This window comes from Hyla sarda, chromosome 2, assembly GCF_029499605.1.
Source record: "Hyla sarda isolate aHylSar1 chromosome 2, aHylSar1.hap1, whole genome shotgun sequence".
NCBI lineage: Eukaryota > Metazoa > Chordata > Amphibia > Anura > Hylidae > Hyla > Hyla sarda.
In genome coordinates, this window is record NC_079190.1 from 37,148,515 (window position 1) to 37,168,747 (window position 20,233).

At 44.2% G+C, this 20,233-nt stretch overlaps 1 protein-coding gene across 1 annotated transcript in view; it reads left to right on the plus strand.

Moving 5' to 3' along the window:
* ARHGAP42 (Rho GTPase activating protein 42) overlaps positions 1–19,273 on the plus strand; it is a 317,056-nt gene extending 297,783 nt beyond the window's left edge. Inside the window, 6 exon segments of the mRNA XM_056561532.1 lie at positions 2,655–3,038; positions 6,549–6,696; positions 8,507–8,569; positions 14,104–14,183; positions 18,401–18,438; positions 18,440–19,273. Of these exon segments, the coding sequence (XP_056417507.1) occupies positions 2,655–3,038; positions 6,549–6,696; positions 8,507–8,569; positions 14,104–14,183; positions 18,401–18,438; positions 18,440–18,490 (764 nt within the window). The 3' untranslated portion in view covers positions 18,491–19,273.
* The last annotated feature ends 960 nt before the right edge of the window (positions 19,274–20,233 follow it).

Here is a 20,233-nt window from a genome sequence, read left to right on the forward strand (position 1 = left end):
GGACAGAGGTGTCAGCAGAGAGCACTGTGGTCAGGCAGAAAGAAAATTAAAAAAGGAAAGAACTTCCTCTGTAATATACAGCAGCTGATAAGTACTGGAAGGATTAAGATTTTCAAATAGAAGTAATTTACAAATCTGTTTAACTTCTGGGCACCACTTTATTTATTGCCATTTAAGGTTGCACTTAAATGGCAATAAAATTATATATGTATAAAACATGTATCAATTAAGAAAAACATAATCTGTCAACTACCACGACCACTGAACAACTTAACACAGGTGGCTGATCTGCAAGGACATTCCTGAATGTCCTTGCAAAGTCTGCAGCTACACAGAGATTGTGCAGCCTCAGGTAAGGGGATCTGGCTGTCAGTGACAGCTGTAATCTGTCTCCCCAATCACCATATACAGAGTGCTCAATCAGTAATCTGTATACAGATCAGCGGGAGCTCTAAGGGTTCTTGCTTGCAGGATCTGCTGGGTCTTAGTAGATCAGCTGTGCAGCCAGAGGCTGTATGCCCTTTGGAAGTATGGGTAATATGTCAGCAATAAAAAATAAATGATCCCCAGCACAGTGCTGGCCTGTTCAGTCTAGTGCACTTTCACTAGCTCAATGTCATGTCATAGCAGTGTGGTATGCTGGATACCTAATGTGGGGGACATCTTCTAGATACCTAATGTGGGGGACATCTTCTAGATACCTAATGTGGGGGACATCTTCTAGATTCCTAATGTGGGGGACATCTTCTAGGTACCTAATGTGGGGGACATCTGCTAGATACCTAATGTGGGGGACATCTGCTAGATACCTAATGTGGGGGACTTTTGCTGCCTACCTAATGTGGGGAGCTATCTACTACCTACAAGCTATTATGGAGACTAACTACCAAGCTAATTGGGGGGCTACCTACTACATACATAGCTTATAAGAGGGTTTTTATTTATGGGACAGCTATCTAGGGGATTTACTTTTACATTCTGTGGTGTCCTGGTACCGTATTGCATACCGTACCTTGGTTAGGGGTCCCCAAAGTCAGAGTTCCTAGTAACTGTGGGGTTGCGCTTCTTTAGTCATCCCTAGTCACCCCTCATATAGTTAATATATTGCTAAAATTAATGTAAATACTGTATAGAAAGTGTATACTTACCTTGCATAGCGTTGCAGGGCCTGTGGGTCATGTGACTGTGATTTAGTCTCTATGGTAGGTAAAAGGATCTTTTGGAGGTTCATGGGTCAGGTGATTAGCCACAATACCTTGTAAAGCTGATTGACAGATGGTGTGAACCAATCCTAAAACGGCCAGCCCCTGCCCATATAAGGGAGCTGCAGCCAATAGTCGCTCTCTTGGGTTCCGGATCGTTGGAGAGTCAAGATCTGCGCAACTTACAACGACAAATACTAGGCCACAGCCAGCCGGCCTTGACCTGAAGCTAAACAGTGAGTTCTTACAAACTTCCCCACTTATGCTAGCGAGACCTCTGGACCTAAACATAACCCTAAATCCAGCGGATCTGCGCATACTAAATCCTACTAATCTAAAGAACTTACAAAAGTCCCAAACATATGTCAATCTCAGCTAAGCTGTATATAGACTTTGTTATAAAGACTGTTCCTGTATTTGCATGTTACAGAAAATCTTCAGTAAAGTTTACGCAACTTTTCAGCAAAGCTCTGGTTGGGGACAATACTTCATTCTGCATCTACCTATCACTCTTGGGAAGGGTGGCGATAGGCCAAACCATACAGCATTTAACCCACACCCTGGCGTCACGACTGGCAAGAGTTAATTATAACCGTGATATACCTCACAGCAACACCCCAACTGCCATACACCCCCCCCCCCCCCCAAGGCACCACAATCCATTATGTTTAGTGTATGTATATATATATATATATATATATATATATAAAAGCCCTTCCTTAATAAAAACTGAAAACACGCCCTTTTCCCATAAAGGCGTCCTAAAAATGAATTGAAAAAATGTGTAAAAAAAAGTGATGAGAAAACTCCTGCCTTTGTGGTTTGGTAACACAGAGTTATTACAGGGAATTAAAGGGATAGTCATGCCAAAGTCATCTTATCCACTATGCAAAGCCCACGCCCCCTTGAATGAGAAGGGGTATTCTCATTCACTTATATGGGAACTGAGCTGCAGGATAGGGGATAAGATGTATGATCGCAGGGGTCCCGCTGATGAGACGGGGATGTGACAACACAGCAATGCCCCCTAGTGACATCACGCCACGCCCCCTTCATTCATGTCTATGGGAGAGGGCGTGGCATGACGTCATGTCTCCAGTCCCGGAAACACAGAGGTTGTGGGTGCTGCACGGAGATCGCGGGGTCCCAGCAGCGGGCCCCCTACAATTAGACATCTTATACCCTATCCTTTGGATAGGGGATAAGATGTCTTTGGCCGGAATACCCCTTTAATTTCCAAACTATAGCTGACATAATATTGATGATTATTCCACCTTTCCACCCATTGATCCTATGATGCCACTGGACCAACAGAGCATAGAGACTGAATTGTTGTCATAGGGGAAGAAGAGCAAAAGGGCTTTTCACAGTTCACCTGTAACTTCATATAAAGAATAATGTTGGGTTTTTCTTTGAACTTGACCACAATCGTAACTTATTTTTCCTTCACAGGTGACTCTTATAGCAGCAGCCCAACAAGCACCCCGATGGGTAGTGTAGAGTCCCTGTCCTCACATTCTTCTGAGCAAAATATCAACTCAAGGTGTGCATCTTCCCCGCAAAGAGATAAGAAAGGAGGAGGAATTCCTTGGGTCACTTCCACGCCATCGTCTAATGGTCAAAAGAGTTCTAGTCTGTGGACCACAAGCCCCGAGTCCAGTTCCAAAGAGGATGCTTCCAAAACAGACGTGGAGTCAGATTGCCAGAGTGTGTCTTCTGTCACTAGTCGTGGGAATATTTCTCCTCCAATTGACCTGACCAAGAAAGGACATTACGAACTGTCTGGGCTCAAACGCTCAGCTGCATCTTCTCTTCGTTCCTTAACTTCCACAGAAGGTACAAAGATACTAACACCTAATGTCTTTGCTTCTAATCCAAAAAAGTTGGGATGATGATGCTTTGTGCTCTGCTATAACCAAAATTTTTGGAACATCAATTTTAGATATCCATCTTCCAATCTGTCTTCTAAACAATTAATGAGAACCCATGTGCTCGGGCCCTCACTGATTCACAGATTCGACCGATTATCGGTTTGGCGGATATTTTTGGACGAAATGCCGATAATGTCCCGTCCCCGCCTCCCCGGCCAGAGACCGCCGCCACCCCATTGCCTTCTCCATCCCCGGTTTTATAATTACCTGTTCCCGGGGCCCGGGGTCCGCGCTACTTCTGGCTCCTGCGATGTCCTGCGCTATTGCTGTGCATTGCGCTGCGCAATGACGAGTGACGTCCTCAACGCAACGTCACCGTCAGTGCGCACAGTGACAGCTCAGGATGCCGTCGTAGCCAGAAGTAGCGCGGACCCCGGGCCTCGGGAACAGGTAATTATAAAACCGGGGATGGGGGAGGCAATGGGGGAGCGGCGGCGGCGGTTGGACTAGGGAGGACCCCAGGACAGGCAGGGGGAGAGAAGCGGGCGGCGGCGGTCTCTGGCCCCGCAAAAGCCGCTTCCGTTCATTGATTTTAAGCGCCCGCTTTAAATCATTGATCTGCAGCGGCTTCTGCGGGGCCGGTGGGGTGTGGGGGGAATAGCCGATAACTTATACCTGAATATTGGTATAAGTTATTGGCTATCGGCCTGAAAGGTCACAGAATATCGGTATCGGTATCTGCCCTAAAAAATCTATATTGGTCGATCCCTAGTTTTCAATCAGGGGGCCTACAGCTGTTGCATTAGTTGCAGATTGATCTCTCTCCCACCAAGCGATCGCTCCACCCATTGAAGCAGACAGGCTCCCGGTCATCAGCTGACTAGTGAGTCAGGTCTTGGCCACATTGCAACCTGGGAAAAATCTGAGACAACAGTGATTTTGTATGCTGGTAAAAATAAATATTGGGGTGAAAATCACATAAGAATTGTGAGAAAACCATCACACACAGGTACAGACACTATATTATGTACTACACTAACTTTACAGCCCCTGTAGCATAGTCAAACATAAAAAAATCCTGGAATACCCCTTTAACCCCTTAACGACGCAGGACGTAAATGTACATCCTGGTGATGTGGTACTTAACGCACCAGGACTTACATTTACGTCCTGAGCATAACCGCGGGTATCGGAGCGATGCCGGCATCCTGCGCGGCAGGTCCCGGCTGTGGATCGCAGCCAGGGACCTGCCGGTAATGGCGGACACCCACGATCCCGCGGATGTCCGCCATTAACCCCTCAGATGCCGTGATCAATACAGATCACGGCATCTGCAGCGTCGCGGTCACTTAACAGGATGATCGGATCGCCCGCAGCGCTGCCTTGGCGATCCGATCATCCTGCACGGCAGACGGAGGTCTCCTCACCTGGCTCTGCTGCCTTCCGGGAGTCTTCTGCTCTGGTCTACGGGAAGGCTGACCGATAATGCTGATCAGTGCTGTGTCCTATACATAGCACTGAGCAGTATTAGCAATTGAATGGTTGCTATAAATAGTCCCCTATGGGGACTATAAGAGTGTAAAAATAAAAGTAAAAAAATAAAGTAAAAAAAATGTGATAAACCCCCTCCCCCAATAAAAACGTAAATTGTCCCATTTTCCCTATTTTACCCCCAAAAAGTGTAAAAAAAAAAAATTTTATATACATATTTGGTATCGCCGCGTGCATACATATCCAAACTATTAAAATAAATTGTAAATGATCCCGTACGGTGAATGACGTGAACGTAAAAATAAAAAAAAGTACAAAATAGCTGCTTTTTTATAACATTTTATTCCCCAAAAAAATTATAAAAAATTTAATAAAAGTTTTGTATAAGCAAATATGGTAATAATAAAAAGTACAGATCACGGCGAAAAAAATGAGCCCTCATACCACCGCTTATACAGAAAAATGAAAAAGTTATAGGTCTTCAAAATAGGGGGATTTTAAACGCACTCATTTGGTTAAAAAGTTTGCGATTTTTTTTTTTTAAGTGCAACAGTAATAGAAAAGTGTATAATCATGGGTATCATTTAAATCGTATTGACCCAGAGAATAAAAAACACATGTCATTTTTACCATAAATTGTACGGCGTGAAAACGAAAAGTTCCAAAATTTGCAAAATTGCAGTTTTCTTTTTAATTTCACCACACAAATAGTATTTTTTTTGGTTACGCCATACATTTTATGGTAAAGTGAGTGATGGCATTACAAAGGACAACTGGTCGCGCAAAAAACAAGCCCTCATACTAGTCTGTGGATGAAAATATAAAAGAGTTATGATTTTTTGAAGGGGAGGAGGAAAAAACTAAAACGTAAAAATAAAATTGTCTTAGTCCTTAAGGTCCAAATGGGCTGAGTCCTTAAGGGGTTAATTCTCAGCTGATCACCATGAAGGCTCCAATACAGGACGGGTTGTCTTTAATGAGACAATCCCTTTAAAGGGGTACTCCGGTGGAAAACACTTTTTTTCTAATTAACTGGTGACATAAAGTTAAACAGATTTGTAAATTACTTATATATAAAAATTGTATTCCTTCCAGTACTTATCAGCTGCTGTATGCTCCAGAGGAAGTTGTGTAGTTCTTTTAAATGGGCACTGTCACCAACTTTATTTTTTGATATGTTGTAGTACTTATGTACTACAACATATCTCTAATATACTTTTATTATTATTTTTTTTTTCATTAAAAAGGTTTAATTTACATTTAAAAACCGGCCATTGAAAAAGGACTGATTTTGGAGTGGCAATCAGTCCTTTTTCAGTTAGGCTGCACTCGCTCCGTGCCTGTCAATCAGACAGGCGGGAGCGAGCGCATTGGCTCCCCGGCCACTGGCTGGGAGGCCACTCCTCCCACACATCGCCGCCGCCGCCTCGTTGCTGCCGCTGTCCCTGCACGCCCGCTGCCGGACTCTGCAGTAACTGCATGTGGAATGAGGGAACGGGGTATGCAGGGCGGGGTGGGGGTGGGGGGAGTAGGGAACGAGCTAGTGCCGTAGCGGGGGGGGGGGGGGGGGAACAGGCTAGCAAAAAAAAAGGATGGTGGGAGCTACCCTTTAAGTCTGACCACAGTGCTCTCTGCTGACACCTCTGTCCATGTCAGGAACTGTCCAGAGCAGGATAGGTTTGCTATGGAGATTTGCTCCTGCTCTAGACAGTTCCTGACATGGACAGAGGTGGCAGCAGAGAGCACTGTGGTCAGACAGGAAGGAACTACACAACTTCCTCTGGAGCATACAGCAACTGATAAGTACTGGAAGGATTAGGATTTTTAAATATAAAAGTCATTTACAAATCTGTTTAACTTTTTGGCACCAGTTAATAAAAATAAAAAAAATTGTTTTCCACCGGAGTACCCCTTTACGTATATCATGTCAATCCTGTCAATATTTTTCTGTAGCTTATAATATTTTCTGTCTCATTTATTACAGGTATAAAAAGCAGAAGTCCATCTACTCAAAGCTTAACGTCGGTCGACCTTAAAGACATCACAAAGGCTTATCCTGATTTACCTCCTAAAGGAATAAGAAGGAGACTGGACACTGGTTCTAGCAATGGATACCAGAGACCCGGATCAGTGTAGGTTTTCTGTATCTCTAGAAGCTACTGAATGGTGTGTGATCAGGTCCTTCCTGACTCATATCTATTCCATGTAAGGGTATGTTCACACTACGGATAATGAACGGAATCTCCACTCGCAGAATTCCGCGAGCAGAGATTCCATTCTGGCAGCCGCCGCCGCAATACTTCACCATTGACGGCTATGCAGTGTTCGCGGACTTCCGTGCAAATAATGAACATGTTCTTTCTTTGCGCGGAACAATTTCAGCGGCGGAACTGGGTCTCGCAGAAGACCCATTCACATTGATGTTTATGTTCACGGCACATAAATCAGTTTGCGGCATTCCGCTGACGGATTTCCGCGGGAATTTCGTAGTGTGAACATACCCTTAGGGTCACACATAACTCATTCACATTTTTTCATGCTGCGGGAAATCAGATGCAGATTCCACTATGAGCATCTGTCACCTTTAAAGGGGTTCTCCACTGGCCAGCGTGAAACTAAATGTTCCGAATGCTGTTTTCGCGCTGCCGGGGTCGGCCATGCCCCTCGCGACATCATGACCATGCCCCTCAATGCAGGTCTATGGGAGGGGGCGTGACAGCCGTCACGCCCCTTCCCATAGACTTGCATTGAGGGGCGTGGCCGTGACGTCACGAGGGGCATGGCCAACAACCGCAGCGCGAAAACAGCGTTCGGAACATTTAGTTTCACGCTGGCCAGTGGAGTACCCCTTTAAATCTGCTGTGGAAGTTAGTTTTGGCCCCCTCGGCTGACCAGTGCATCACAGTCACTAAAGGCAGAAAACTCGCTCTAGTGACTGACGTCGGCGCTTAGGACAAGAATCCAAACCTTAGTGCACACATAAGGCTGTGGCCAGTTAACCCTGTGTGTCAATCCAAAGCCGGAGACATCTTCATTACTGTGGACATACAGCAGTAGGCATTTGCAGAAGGGACAGCTGTCAAGAGCTTTATGGGTGTCACAGATGAGAAGGAAGCCTTGATTTACCTTTACAAAACAGTGTGGTCCATCTTTAGCATGCAGGTACACAGCCCAGGCTTTCTCTCTCCTGTACATAGCACATGTTAAGCCCCACCCTCACTTCCTCTGACTTAATCTCTCCTGACAACTGGCAGCAGATTTCAGAGAAATTAGACACCTGCTTTTCTGGGCTATAGTCTTTTTTTGTTAAATAAAGTTATTTACAAATATGTTAGGAATCACATTGGAGGTAATTTTTTTAAATGATGGTGCCCATTTAAAGGGGTACTCCGGTGGAAAACATTTTTTTTTTTTTAATCAACTGGTGCCAGAAAGATAATAACAGATTTGTAAATGACTTCTATTAAAAAATCTAAATCCTTCCAGTACTTATTAGCTGCTGAATACTACAGAGGAAATTCTTTTCTTTATGGAACACAGAGCTCTCTGCTGACATCATGACCACAGTGCTCTCTGCTGACATCTCTATCCATTTTAAGAACTGTCCAGAGTAGAAGAAAATCCCCATATATGTACTAATAAGTACTGGAAGGATTAAGATTTTTTAATAGAAGTAATTAGCAAATCTGTTTAACTTTCTGGTACCAGTTGATTTAAAAAAAAAAAAAAAAGTTTCCCACTGGAGTACCCCTTTAAGTAGACTTGTTTGGTAAACAGAGCCCAACTAGTTAGCAGGCTGTATTATCTGTATTATCTATAATTCTACTTCATCTTATGATTCAGTTGACTTGGTATTTGTTAATTGATCTGAAAGGTTTCGCACTTGCCTTGTTCAAGGCTCCTAAGAAAAACAATGTAAATAATAAATGTCTTTTTTTGTAGGGTGGCTGCTAAGGCTCAGCTTTTCGAGAATGCTGGATCGATAAAACAATCCACTCCTGGACGGTAAGGATCAGAATTAATATTAATTCGGTGAAAAATATGTAAGGTTAATTTGGGAAGAGAACTTTATTTTCAGATCACGTTACAACATTTTACAATTTTAATTTGTTATTGTGTTCAGTACAGCTATGAGCTATAAGCTTTGGCCTTTCCATTAAAGGGGTATTCCGGATTAATATATCTTATCCCCTATCCAATGGATAGGGGATAAGATGTATGATCGCAGGGGTCCCGCCACTGGGGACCCCCGCGAACTCGGTGAAGCCCCCTGCATTCTGAGCCAGACGTTGCCTCCGGGACATGGACGTGACGTGACATCATGACCACGCCCCCTCAATTCATGTCTATGGGAGGGGGCGTGACGCCCCCTCCGATAGACATGAATGGAGAGGGCGTGGCGTGACGTCACTAGGGGGCGATGCTGTGTCTCATCGGCGAGACCCCTGCGATCATATATCTTATCCCCTATCCTGCAGCTCAGTTCCCATATAAGTGAATGAGAATACCCCTTTAAAGGGGTACTCCGGAGGAAAAGTTTTTTTTTTTTTTTTTTTTTTTTTTTTTTAAATCAACTGGTGCCAGAAAATTAAACAGATTTGTGAATGACTTCTATTAAAAAAAAAAAATCTTAACCCTTCCAGTACTTATTAACTGCTGAATACTACAGAGAAAATTATTTTCTTTTTGGAACACAGAGCTCTCTGCTGACATCACGAGCACAGTGCTCTCTGCTGACATCTCTGTCCATTTTAAGAACTGTCCAGAGTAGGAGAAAATCCCCATAGCAAACCTATCCTGCTCTGGACAGTTCCTAAAATGGACAGAGATGTCAGCAGAGAGCACTGTGGTCATGATGTCAGCAGAGAGCTCTGTGTTCCAAAAAGAAAAGAATTTCCTCTGTAGTACTCAGCAGCTAATAAGTACTGGAATGATTAAGATTTTGTAATAGAAGTAATTAGCAAATCTTTTTAACTTTCTGGCACCAGTTGATTTAAAACAAAAAAAAAGTTTTTCCACCGGAGTACCCCTTTAAGGTGATTTCACTTGCGTAGGAATTGTTGCAGGAATTGTTGCATCTGTCCTATTCATCTGAAATCTCCCCCATCCAGATGAATGGAGCCGATGTTAAGTTGTAGAAATTCCTTCCTGCCTAATTCCTCGGCCCTCTCAGCGTGGACTATTTGACATGAATGGGTTAATACACCGCTCTTAGTATTTTGCTAACAGGAAATTGTCCTCGCAAGGAAAATAAGATCATAAATGCGTCTGACCGCAGCAAGTCAGTAAGTCGTGGGAAATATGTCGGAGTAGGCCAAATATTCCAGAAAATATTAATAATTGTTGACTTTCGCAATTAAAACGTATCCTCTGGGGGTAATAACCCTTCACCGCCGGAATGGAGGACTTTCCTGCCGGGTGAGGAGGAATGGATTATTCTGTCCCAGGGGTCAACGCTCATAAATAGGGGGAGGGGGGGGTCAATCTGCGCTTTACAGATGTCACTACCCATTACCAGCTGAGACTTGTAGTTCCACAGGAAGACCAAACAAATCTAATTAAGAAACCTAAGTTCTAATTGTCCTACATTGTGCCACATTTTAGACCATGTTCCACAGCTTCGGCACAAATGTGCAAAAAATTTGCCAAAATGTGCGCCAAAGATTGTGTGTTGGTCTCAATGATAAGAAGCCATATACAGGAGGGGCCGACATCTAGACTGTCCAATATTTTTCATTCATTTCCCCCCCTTGTGAATTGAATAAATTGAATTTAATTGTATGTATTGTAGATGAGCCTCATCCCCGCCTTGTTAACCAGCGGAATGTAACGTAGAAATCACATAATAACACAGTCGGATAACTAGATCTCTGTAGCGCCACCTTGTGGTTTTCTATTACTTATTGAGGGTACATTCACACATACGCAGATTTGATGAGCAGGGGTTTTCTGCAGCAGATTTTAAAGGGGTAAAACATTTTTTTTTTTTTTTTTATCAACTGGTGCCAGACAGTTAAACAGATTTGGAAATTACTTCTTTTAAAAAAATCTTAATCCTTCCAGTACTTTTTAGGGGCTGTATACTACAGAGGAAATTATTTTCTTTTTGGATTTCTCTGATGTCCCTACAAGCCCGGACAGCCATCGGCTGTCCAGGCATCCTGGGAGTTGTAGTTTTGAAACATCTGGAGGTCCGCAGGTTGAAGACCACTGCCCGGGCCTTCGTCATCATCCAGATCCCCTCCCCCCCCCCCCTCCCCCCTTTAGTTTTGTACTCACCTCCCTTCGGCGGGACGTTAGGGTGAGCTGGTCCGGGCCATCTGTGCAGCAGGGACCATCCAGTGGGGAGGGATAGTCGTTCCGGGCTGTCATCTTCTCCGCACTTCGGGTCCGGCCCCGGAATAATGGCATTGCCTTGACGACGACGCACAGGGACGTTGCTCATGAATGTCCGTGTGCGTCGTCGTCAAGGCAACGTCATTATTACGGGGCCTGGCCCGAAGCGCGGAGAAGAGGCCCCCCCCCCCCCCCCCCCCCCCCCCCCCCCCGGTGAAGATGGACAGCCCGGAGGTGAGTACAAAACTAAAGGGGGGGGGGAGGGGGTCTGGATGACGACGAAGGCCGCAGTGGTCTTCAACCTGCGGACCTCCAGATGTTTCAAAACTACAAATCCCAGGATGCCTGGACAGCCAATGGCTTTCCGGGCATGCTGAGAATTGTAGTTTTGGAACATCTGGAAGTCCGCAGGTTGAAGACCACTGTTAAATCAGACATTGACAAGCGGTGATGATGAAGGGGGTGGTGTGGGATGATGACAGGGTAAGGATGATGAAGGGGGGATGATGACAGGGTAAGGATGATGAAGGGGGTATGATGACAGGGTAAGGATGATGAAGGGGGGATGATGACAGGGTGATGATGATGAGGGTGTTAATGACGGGGGTCTGGATGATGACAGGGGGGGATGATGTATTTCCCACCCTAGGCTTATACTCAAGTCAATAACTTTTCCTGGGTTTTTGGGGTGAAATTAGGGGCCACGGCTTATATTCGGGTCGGCTTATACTCAAATATATACGGTATGTTTTCTGTGAGGATTTTCTCCTGCTCTGGACAGTTCCTAAAATGGACAGCAGAGGTCAGCAGAGAGCACTGTGCTCGTGACAGAAGAGAAATCCAAAAAGAAAAGCATTTCCTCTGTAGTATACAGCCCCTAAAAAGTACTGGAAGGATTAAGATTTTTTAAATAGAAATAATTTACAAATCTGTTTAACTTTCTAGCTCCAGTTTATTTGAAAAAAATAAGTCTTTCTATAGGAGTACGGCTTTAATGTAAACTAAATGACTGATCACAGCTTCTAATCTGCAGTTACAAATCTTGCGCATCAAATCTGTATATGTGATCGTACCCTTAGGGTCTATTCATACGGCAGAATTTCCGCTTGCGGAATTCTGTCTTAAATAAAGCCCATAGAATTCTATGGGATTGCACATTCCCATTCACACTTCTGAATTTCTGCTAGCGGAATTCCGGAAGCGGAAATTCAGAAGTATGAATGGGAGTGCGGAATCTGCCGTGTGAATTGACCCTAAGGCTGAGTTTACACTGTGGAATTTCTGGATGGAATTTCTGCCGGAGATCTCATGGGCGGCGCTAGGACCGTGCAGACCGCATTGCCGCATAGACAGCAATGCATTTTTGAACGTATCTTTCAGCAGGCCCGCTCAGAAATGCATTGCCATCTATGGGGATGGAAATGCAGTAAGCACAGTCTTAATGCCGCCTGCGGGATCTCTGGTAGCAATTCTGTCTGGTGATTCCACAGTGTGAACCCAGCCTTAAAGGGGTTATCCAGTAAAAAACTTTTTTTTATATATCAACTGGCTCCAGAAAGTTAAACAGATTTGTAAATTACTTCTATTAAAAACGTAATCCTTTCAGTACTTATGAGCTTCTGAAGTTGAGTTGTTATTTTCTAAGTGCTGGAATCTTTTGTATAAGTAGGAGCCTCCCACAGTTATTACCACATAATGAGCTTGGTCATTAAAGGGGAACTCTAGGGAACGTACAGACACTTATCCCCTATGCACAAGATAGGGGTGCTTGAGTGCAGGGGTTCGACCACTGGGACCCCCCTCGATCTCTTGTACGAGCTCCGGCTACTTACTGGTCCTTGGCGCGCTCCAGCCTCTATCTTACCGGATGTGGGCAAGTGACAGCCCGTTCAGCAAGTTCACATCCACAGTGATGTCATGCCTCAGATATGCTGGGAGTTGTAGTCTTGCAGCATCAGGAGGTCCACAGTTTGGAGACCACTGTATTACAGCATCCAGTAGCAGGGCAGGTTCTGCCTATAGGCAAAATAGAGAGCCGCCTAGAGAGCTCTCTTGATGGGGGCACCGCTCTGCCCGCTGCAAAAAAAGTAACATGAGGAGCGGGTTTGTTACAGTGTGTCACCCCAGCAGTAAGGAGATTACATGAGGAGGAGGTTTGTTACAGTGTGTCACCCCAATAGTAAGGAGATTACATGAGGAGAGGGTTTGTTACAGTGTGTCACCCCAGTAGTAAGGAGATTACATGAGGAGGAGGTTTGTTACAGTTTGTCACCACAGTAGTAAGGAGATTACATGAGGAGGGGGTTTGTTACAGTGTGTCACCCCAGTAGTAAAGAGATTACATGAGGAGGGGGTTTGTTACAGTGTCACCCCAGTAGTAAGGAGATTACATGAGGAGGAGGTTTGTTACAGTGTGTCACCCCAGTAGTAAGGAGATTACATGAGGAGGGGGTTTGTTACAGTGTGTCACCCCAGTAATAAGGAGATTACATGAGGAGGGGGTTTGTTACAGTGTGTCACCCCAGTAGTAAAGAGATTACATGAGGAGGGGGTTTGTTACAGTGTCACCCCAGTAGTAAGGAGATTACATGAGGAGGAGGTTTGTTACAGTGTGTCACCCCAGTAGTAAGGAGATTACATGAGGAGGGGGTTTGTTACAGTGTGTCACCCCAGTAGTAAGGAGATTACATGAGAAGGAGGTTTGTTACAGTGTGTCACCCCAGTAGTAAGGAGATTACATGAGGAGGAGGTTTGTTACAGTGTGTCACCCCAGTAGTAAGGAGATTACATGAGGAGGGGGTTTGTTACAGTGTGTTACCCCAGTAGTAAGGAGATTACATGAGAAGGAGGTTTGTTACAGTGTGTCACCCCAGTAGTAAGGAGATTACATGAGGAGGGGGTTTGTTACAGTGTGTCACCCCAGTCGTAAGGAGATTACATGAGGAGGGGGTTTGTTACAGTGTGTCACCCCAGTAGTAAAGGCGGGCATATCGAAGGGTGGAGCCAATGGGTGGGGTCAAGGGGTGGCAAAATTAGCTTTCATCTAGGGTGGCAAAAATCCTTGCACCCGCCCTGTCCAGTAGATTCTGTTTTACATAGTTTACATAGAACACAGCGCCCCCTATTCCAGAGGAGGAAGAGGACAGGCCTCTTTTGCTCGTGATACGATACTGTACTAACCAATTTGGTTTGTCTCTTTGCAGCCAAGCAAAAGCCATGTACTCTTGTAAAGCGGAGCACAGTCACGAGCTGTCTTTCCCCCAGGGGGCGATATTTAGTAATGGTAAGTCTGTGCTTTATATTGTGTGTATTTTTATGGCTCTTTTACCTGCCATCACTTTTAGACCCCTGTTAGGCTAGGTTTCCTCGCGGTTTATTTCTGGTGTTTTTTGGAATACTGCCACTGCAGTTTCTGAGCCAAAATGTATTCAAAAGGAATGGGAAATGTAAAGGAAGAACTTAGAGTCTATTCACACGGCGGAATTTCCGCATGCGGAATACTGCCTTAAATTAAAGCCCATAGACTTCTATGGGATTCCGCACTCCCATTCAGACTTCTGAATTTCCACTTGCGGAATCCCATAGAAGTCTATGGGGGAGATTTATTAAAACCTGTGCAGAGGAAGAATGGTGCAGTTCCCCATAGCAACCAATCAGATTGCTTCTTTCATTTTTAAAGAGGACTGGGAAAAATTAGAGAAGCGATCTGATTGGTTGCTATGGGCAACTGCACCACTTTTCCTCTAGACAGGATTTGATAAATCTCCCTCAATGGGCTTTAATTTAAGGTGGAATTCAGCAAATGGAAATTCTGTGAATAGACCCTTATCCTTCTCCTTTCTACTGTATCCACTTCTGACTTTGGTTTAAAATCTGCAGTGGCAGTATTCCGGAAAAAACACCGGAAAATAAAACCTGTGTGGAAACCGAGCCTTACAGTGAAGCATATATTGCACATTGCTGTGTCAGCTATCCAGGATTTGAAAAACATGGCTGCTTTCTTCACGAAACACTACTTGCTACTCTTCTATGGCATTGCAGTTCAGTTCCATCGGAGTGAATGGAGCCGAGGTGTAATACCACACACAACCTGAGGACAGGGGTGGCGCTGTTTTTAGGAGAAAGCAGCCATGTTTTTCAAATCTTGGATTTGGCGTACATTAAAGAGTACCCCTTTAATGCACAATGTAGTCTTAGGCTAGGTTCACACTGCCGTTTGCATCCGACCCGTTAAAGGGGTATTCCGGCTTTATCAAAGACAATAGTGACCAGAGAGAGCTCAGCACATGTTGACACCTCCATTGGCATTACTAGATATAATAGTCCATTAGTATTGAACAATATCCAGATCAGAGAGACAGTATTCACATATAGTCCATTGTGGCGGTCCTATTATATATAGATCCAATACTTCTCAATGGCATTCATGGTAGTATTGATGCTCAAATGCAAATCACATCAGTGCGTTTTTCTATATAGCAGCAGTGTTCACTTCGTAGGCTCAGAACACGGTTTGTGCTCACAGTGCATTAAAGGGGTACTCCCATGGAAAACTTTTTTTTTTTTTAAATCAACTGGTGCCACAAAGTTAAACAGATTTGTAAATTACTTCTATTAAAAAATCTTAATCCTTCCAGTACTTTTTAGGGGCTGTATACTAAAGAGGAAATGCTTTTCTTTTTGGATTTCTCTGTCATGACCACAGTGCTCTCTGCTGTCCATTTTAGGAACTGTCCAGAGCAGCATATGTTTGCTATGGGGATTTTTTACTGCTCTGGACAGTTCCAAAAATGGACAGAGATGTCAGCAGAGAGCACTGTGGTCATGACATCAGAGAAATCCAAAAGAAAAGCATTTCTTCTGTAGTTTAAACCCCCTTAAAAAGCACTGGAAGGATTAGGATTTTTTAATAGAAGTAATTTACAAATCTGTTTAACTTTGTGGCACCAGTTGATTTAAAAAAAAAAAAAAAAAGTTTTCCACGGGAGTACCCCTTTAACAATTGCTATGACCACAGCATATACTATAACAATGTTCAAGTGCAATTCACATTAGTGCATTTTTCTGTTTGGCAATAATGTTCAATAATTCCATTCATAGGCTCAGAACACAATTCACACTCACAATACAGTTACTGTGACCGCAGCATATATTAATTGCGTAATTCGCTTTAAAGGGGTACTCCCGTGGCAAACCTATTTTTTTTAAATCAACTGGTGCTAGAAAGTTAAAAAGATTTGTAAATTACTTCTATTAAAATTTTTTTTATCCTTCCAGTACTTTTTAGGGGCTGTATGCTAAAGAGAAATCCAAAAAAGAAATGCATTTCCTCTGATGTCATGACCACAGTGCTCTCTGCTGACGTCTGCTGTCCATTTTAGGAACTGTCCAAAGCAGCATATGTTTGCTATGGGGATTTTCTCCAGCTCTGGATAATTCCTAAAATGGACAGCAGAGGTCAGCAGAGAGCACTGTGGTCATGACATCAGAGGAAATGCATTTCTTTTTTGGATTTCTCTTTAGTATACAGCCCCTAAAAAGTACTGGAAGGATTAAGATTTTTTTTATAGAAGTAATTTACAAATCAGTTTAACTTTCTGGCACCAGTTGATTTAAAAAAAAAAAAAAAAGTTTTCCATGGGAGTACCCCTTTAACATGTCTTGTCCCATTACATATGATCCTGAGAACGTAATTCATACTAGTAGTGCATGTACGATTTTCGTGACTACGGAATATATTCAAGATATAGTTGACATTCACCGTGTATTTAGCAATTCCAGTACCCACAGCATATATTGGACACAATTCACATTGATGTAGCGTTTTTAGTAGAATAATGTCCACAGTTGTTCTGATTAGAAATGCTGGGCGTAGTACACATAGGGGGAGCTTTATCAATACCAGTGCAGAGGAAGAGTTGCTGAGTTTCCCATAGCAACCAATCAGTTCGCATCTTTCATTTTCCAGAGGCTTTGTTAAGAATGTAAGAAGCGAGCTGATTGGTTGCTATGGGCAACTGGGCAGCTTTGCCTCTACACAGGTTTTGATAAATCTCCCCCATTGACACTGCGTTTATTGTTACAGTGACTACACCATTTACTCCCAGTCTGTTTTGCTCTAGTGTTGGGTGCGATTCAGTGATGTATTTGTTAATTTAGTTCACTCAACTTTACCCACCATTCACACCACCGATGTAGATAGGTTTAGTAAAGCCATTGCACTTATATCCCATATATCCTCCGTTCAGAGAGTATATATTATCCGTTATATACTAGGCATGGATATGTGGACTCTCAATAATTATCCATTACGGTCATAGAGTATCAAATCCATAATGTAACCTATCCGTGTCATACTTGTGTAGTCCCTATCTATATAGACTGAGGTCACACTTAGCTTGTAATCCTTAGTGTGGTCATGTAGAGAGGGTAACGTTCCTTGTGCGGTCATTTGAGGTAAAGGGCTTCCAATATGATGGCTCCATCTATCAAACGAATCCAGTACTCGGTACGGCCGCCATCTGTGCCGTACATATAGTGCTATGTGCACTGTAATGCAACAAGGAGACCAAGCTCTACAATAGGTCCCTGATGATACAAGCTCTTGAAACGCGTTGGACCCTCTGGATTCATTTGACAGATGGAGCAATCATATTGGGTGACCTATTTCTATATCTATTTATCTCGGTGAACTATTCCGGCTTTATACATCTTATCCCCTATCCAAAGGATAGGGGATAAGATGTATGGGCAAAGGGGTCCCGCTGCTGGGGGACCCCCTCAATCTCTGTGCAGCCCCCAGCATTTAAAGGGGTGGTCCGCCCCTAGATATCTTATCCCCTCTCCAAAGGAGAGGGGATTAGATGTCTGATCGCGGGTGTCCGCATGATCTCGGCGGCGGCACCCCAGACATCGGGCACAGAGCAAACTTTGCTCTGTACCAGATGACTGGCGATGCAGGGAGGAGGCTCTTACATCACTGTCACACCCCCCTGTTGACGTCACACCACGCCGCCTCCATTCATGTCTATGGGAGGGGACGTGACGGCCGTCACGGCCCCTCCCATAGACATGAATTGAGGGGGCGTGGTGTGACTTCACATCCCCCCAGCAGTGGCACCCCTGTGATCAGACATCTTAACCCCTTTGGATAGGGGATAAGATGTATAAAGCCGGAATACCCTTTTAAGAGTCCGATTAGCTCTTTTTTTTGGGGAGCCGATCGGACCCTGAAACGGACGGATGTAAACGGCTACTGACTGGTCCCGACGGTCAGTTACCCGGTAATTTTACAGGAATTTAGCTGAGAAAAACTTGACGGTACTGCTGACAGAGCACCACCTAACGGAGCCCTGCGCAGTGTGAACGTGGCTTTGCCGTAAGCAAGGTTTCTGCTGGGTTTAGCTCAGAGAAGACTGCCTTACAATGTAACAAACCCTCATCTGTGATCTTCAGTGGTGACTTTCCCCGAATCACAACCCGACTCCTCTCTTTGTGCAGTGTACAAATCTGTGGAGCCAGGCTGGCTAAAGGCGACCCTACGAAGGCAAGACTGGATTGGTTCCAGAGAATTATGTTGTCTACCTCTGATGACGGCGGGGGACAAGATGGCGCTATCTTCATGGTATCCATGGTGACAAATGAGAAGACAAGGGCTGTATCTAATATGGATACGGCGATCTACCAGCAATAAAAGGTCTCTGTTGGCTTTTGACTTGAAGTGACTGTCCACTGCTCGACTTGAGGCTTGCTATGAAGAATTTAGAATTGCAGTCGAATGAATATAATATATAAATATATATATATAAATCTATGTATTTGATGCTATGTACATGACCACAAATGATCAAAGCCTTGAGATACTTGGTACCAGGGCTCAAGTCCTGCAGGAACGCGAGGGAACTGAGTTCCTGCACTTTTTCCAGGGCAGGAACACCATTCCCATTAGCAGGAGTTCGGCAGGGCCAGCCCTTGAGTGGAAATCTTGGGTGAGTTCCTGCACTTTTTTTCTCAGGACTTGACCCCTGCTTGGTACTCAATCGACGGAGGACACGCACAGACCACCGGTACCCCGACCCATCAATGTGTTGTATGCAGAGGCGGAACGTGAAGCTCCTGGGCCCTTATGTAACAGGTAGTGGCCTACCATGGGTGTCTTTTTGTCTGGCAGGTGGGTCTTTTTGCCCCGCGCATGCACCATAGATAGGGTTACCACCTGGCCGGTATTTTACCGGCACGGCCGGTATTATGGCCACCCTGCCGGTATTTTAATATTAAAAATACCGGCAATGCAATGGTCGGTATTTATCCAACCAAATTTCCAACTCCCGAAATGTTGCACCATTACCAATACCAGTGTTTCCCAACCAGCGCGCCTCCAGCTGTTGCAAAACTACAACTCCCAGCATGCCCGGACAGCCGTTGGCTGTCCGGGCATGCTGGGAGTTGTAGTTTTGCAACAGCTGGAGGCACCCCTGGTTGGGAAACACTTATCTATTCTATATACTACTGTATAGTCCAACATGTTTTGTGCAGCTGCTGAGCCACAGGCTGTATCAGGGCATGCTGGGAGTTGTGGTTAGTAACTAACTGCAACTCTTGAATTTAAAGGGTTATTCCAGGAAAAAAACTTTTTTTTTTCTTATATCAACTGGCTCCAGAAAGTTAAACAGATTTGTAAATTAATTCTATTAAAAAAACCTTAATCCTTTCAATAATCATCAGCTGCTGAAGTTGAGTTGTTGTTTTCCGTCTGGCAACAGTGCTCTCTGCTGACATCTCTGCTTGTCTCGGGAACTGCACAGAGTAGAAGAGGTTTGCTATGGAGATTTGTTTCTAAACTGGGTGGTTCCCGAGACACGTGTCATCGGTGAGCACTTAGACAGAAAAGAACAACTCAACTTCAGCAGCTCATAAGTGCTGAAAGGATTACGTTTTTTAAATAGAAGTCATTTACAAATCTGTTTAACTTTCTGGAGCCAGTTGATATATAGAAAAAAGTTTTTTCCTGGATAACCCCTTTAATAAAAAAAAAAGTGATCAAAAAGTCACATCGAAACCAAAACGGTACTGTTAAAAACTACCGATTGGGGCGCAAAAAATTAGCCCTCATACAGGCCCATATAAGGAGAAATAAATAAGTTAAAGGGGTCAGAATAGGACAAAATTCCCCCCCCCCCCCCCCCCCGCATATGTGTATCCTGTGATGTCATGCATATATAATTAATTATGCAAATGAGCATGGCCGGTATTTTTTTTTATTTTTTTGTGCAAGAAAGGTGGCAACCCTAACCATAGACCATGGGTCTCCAAACTGTAGACCTCCAGCTGTTG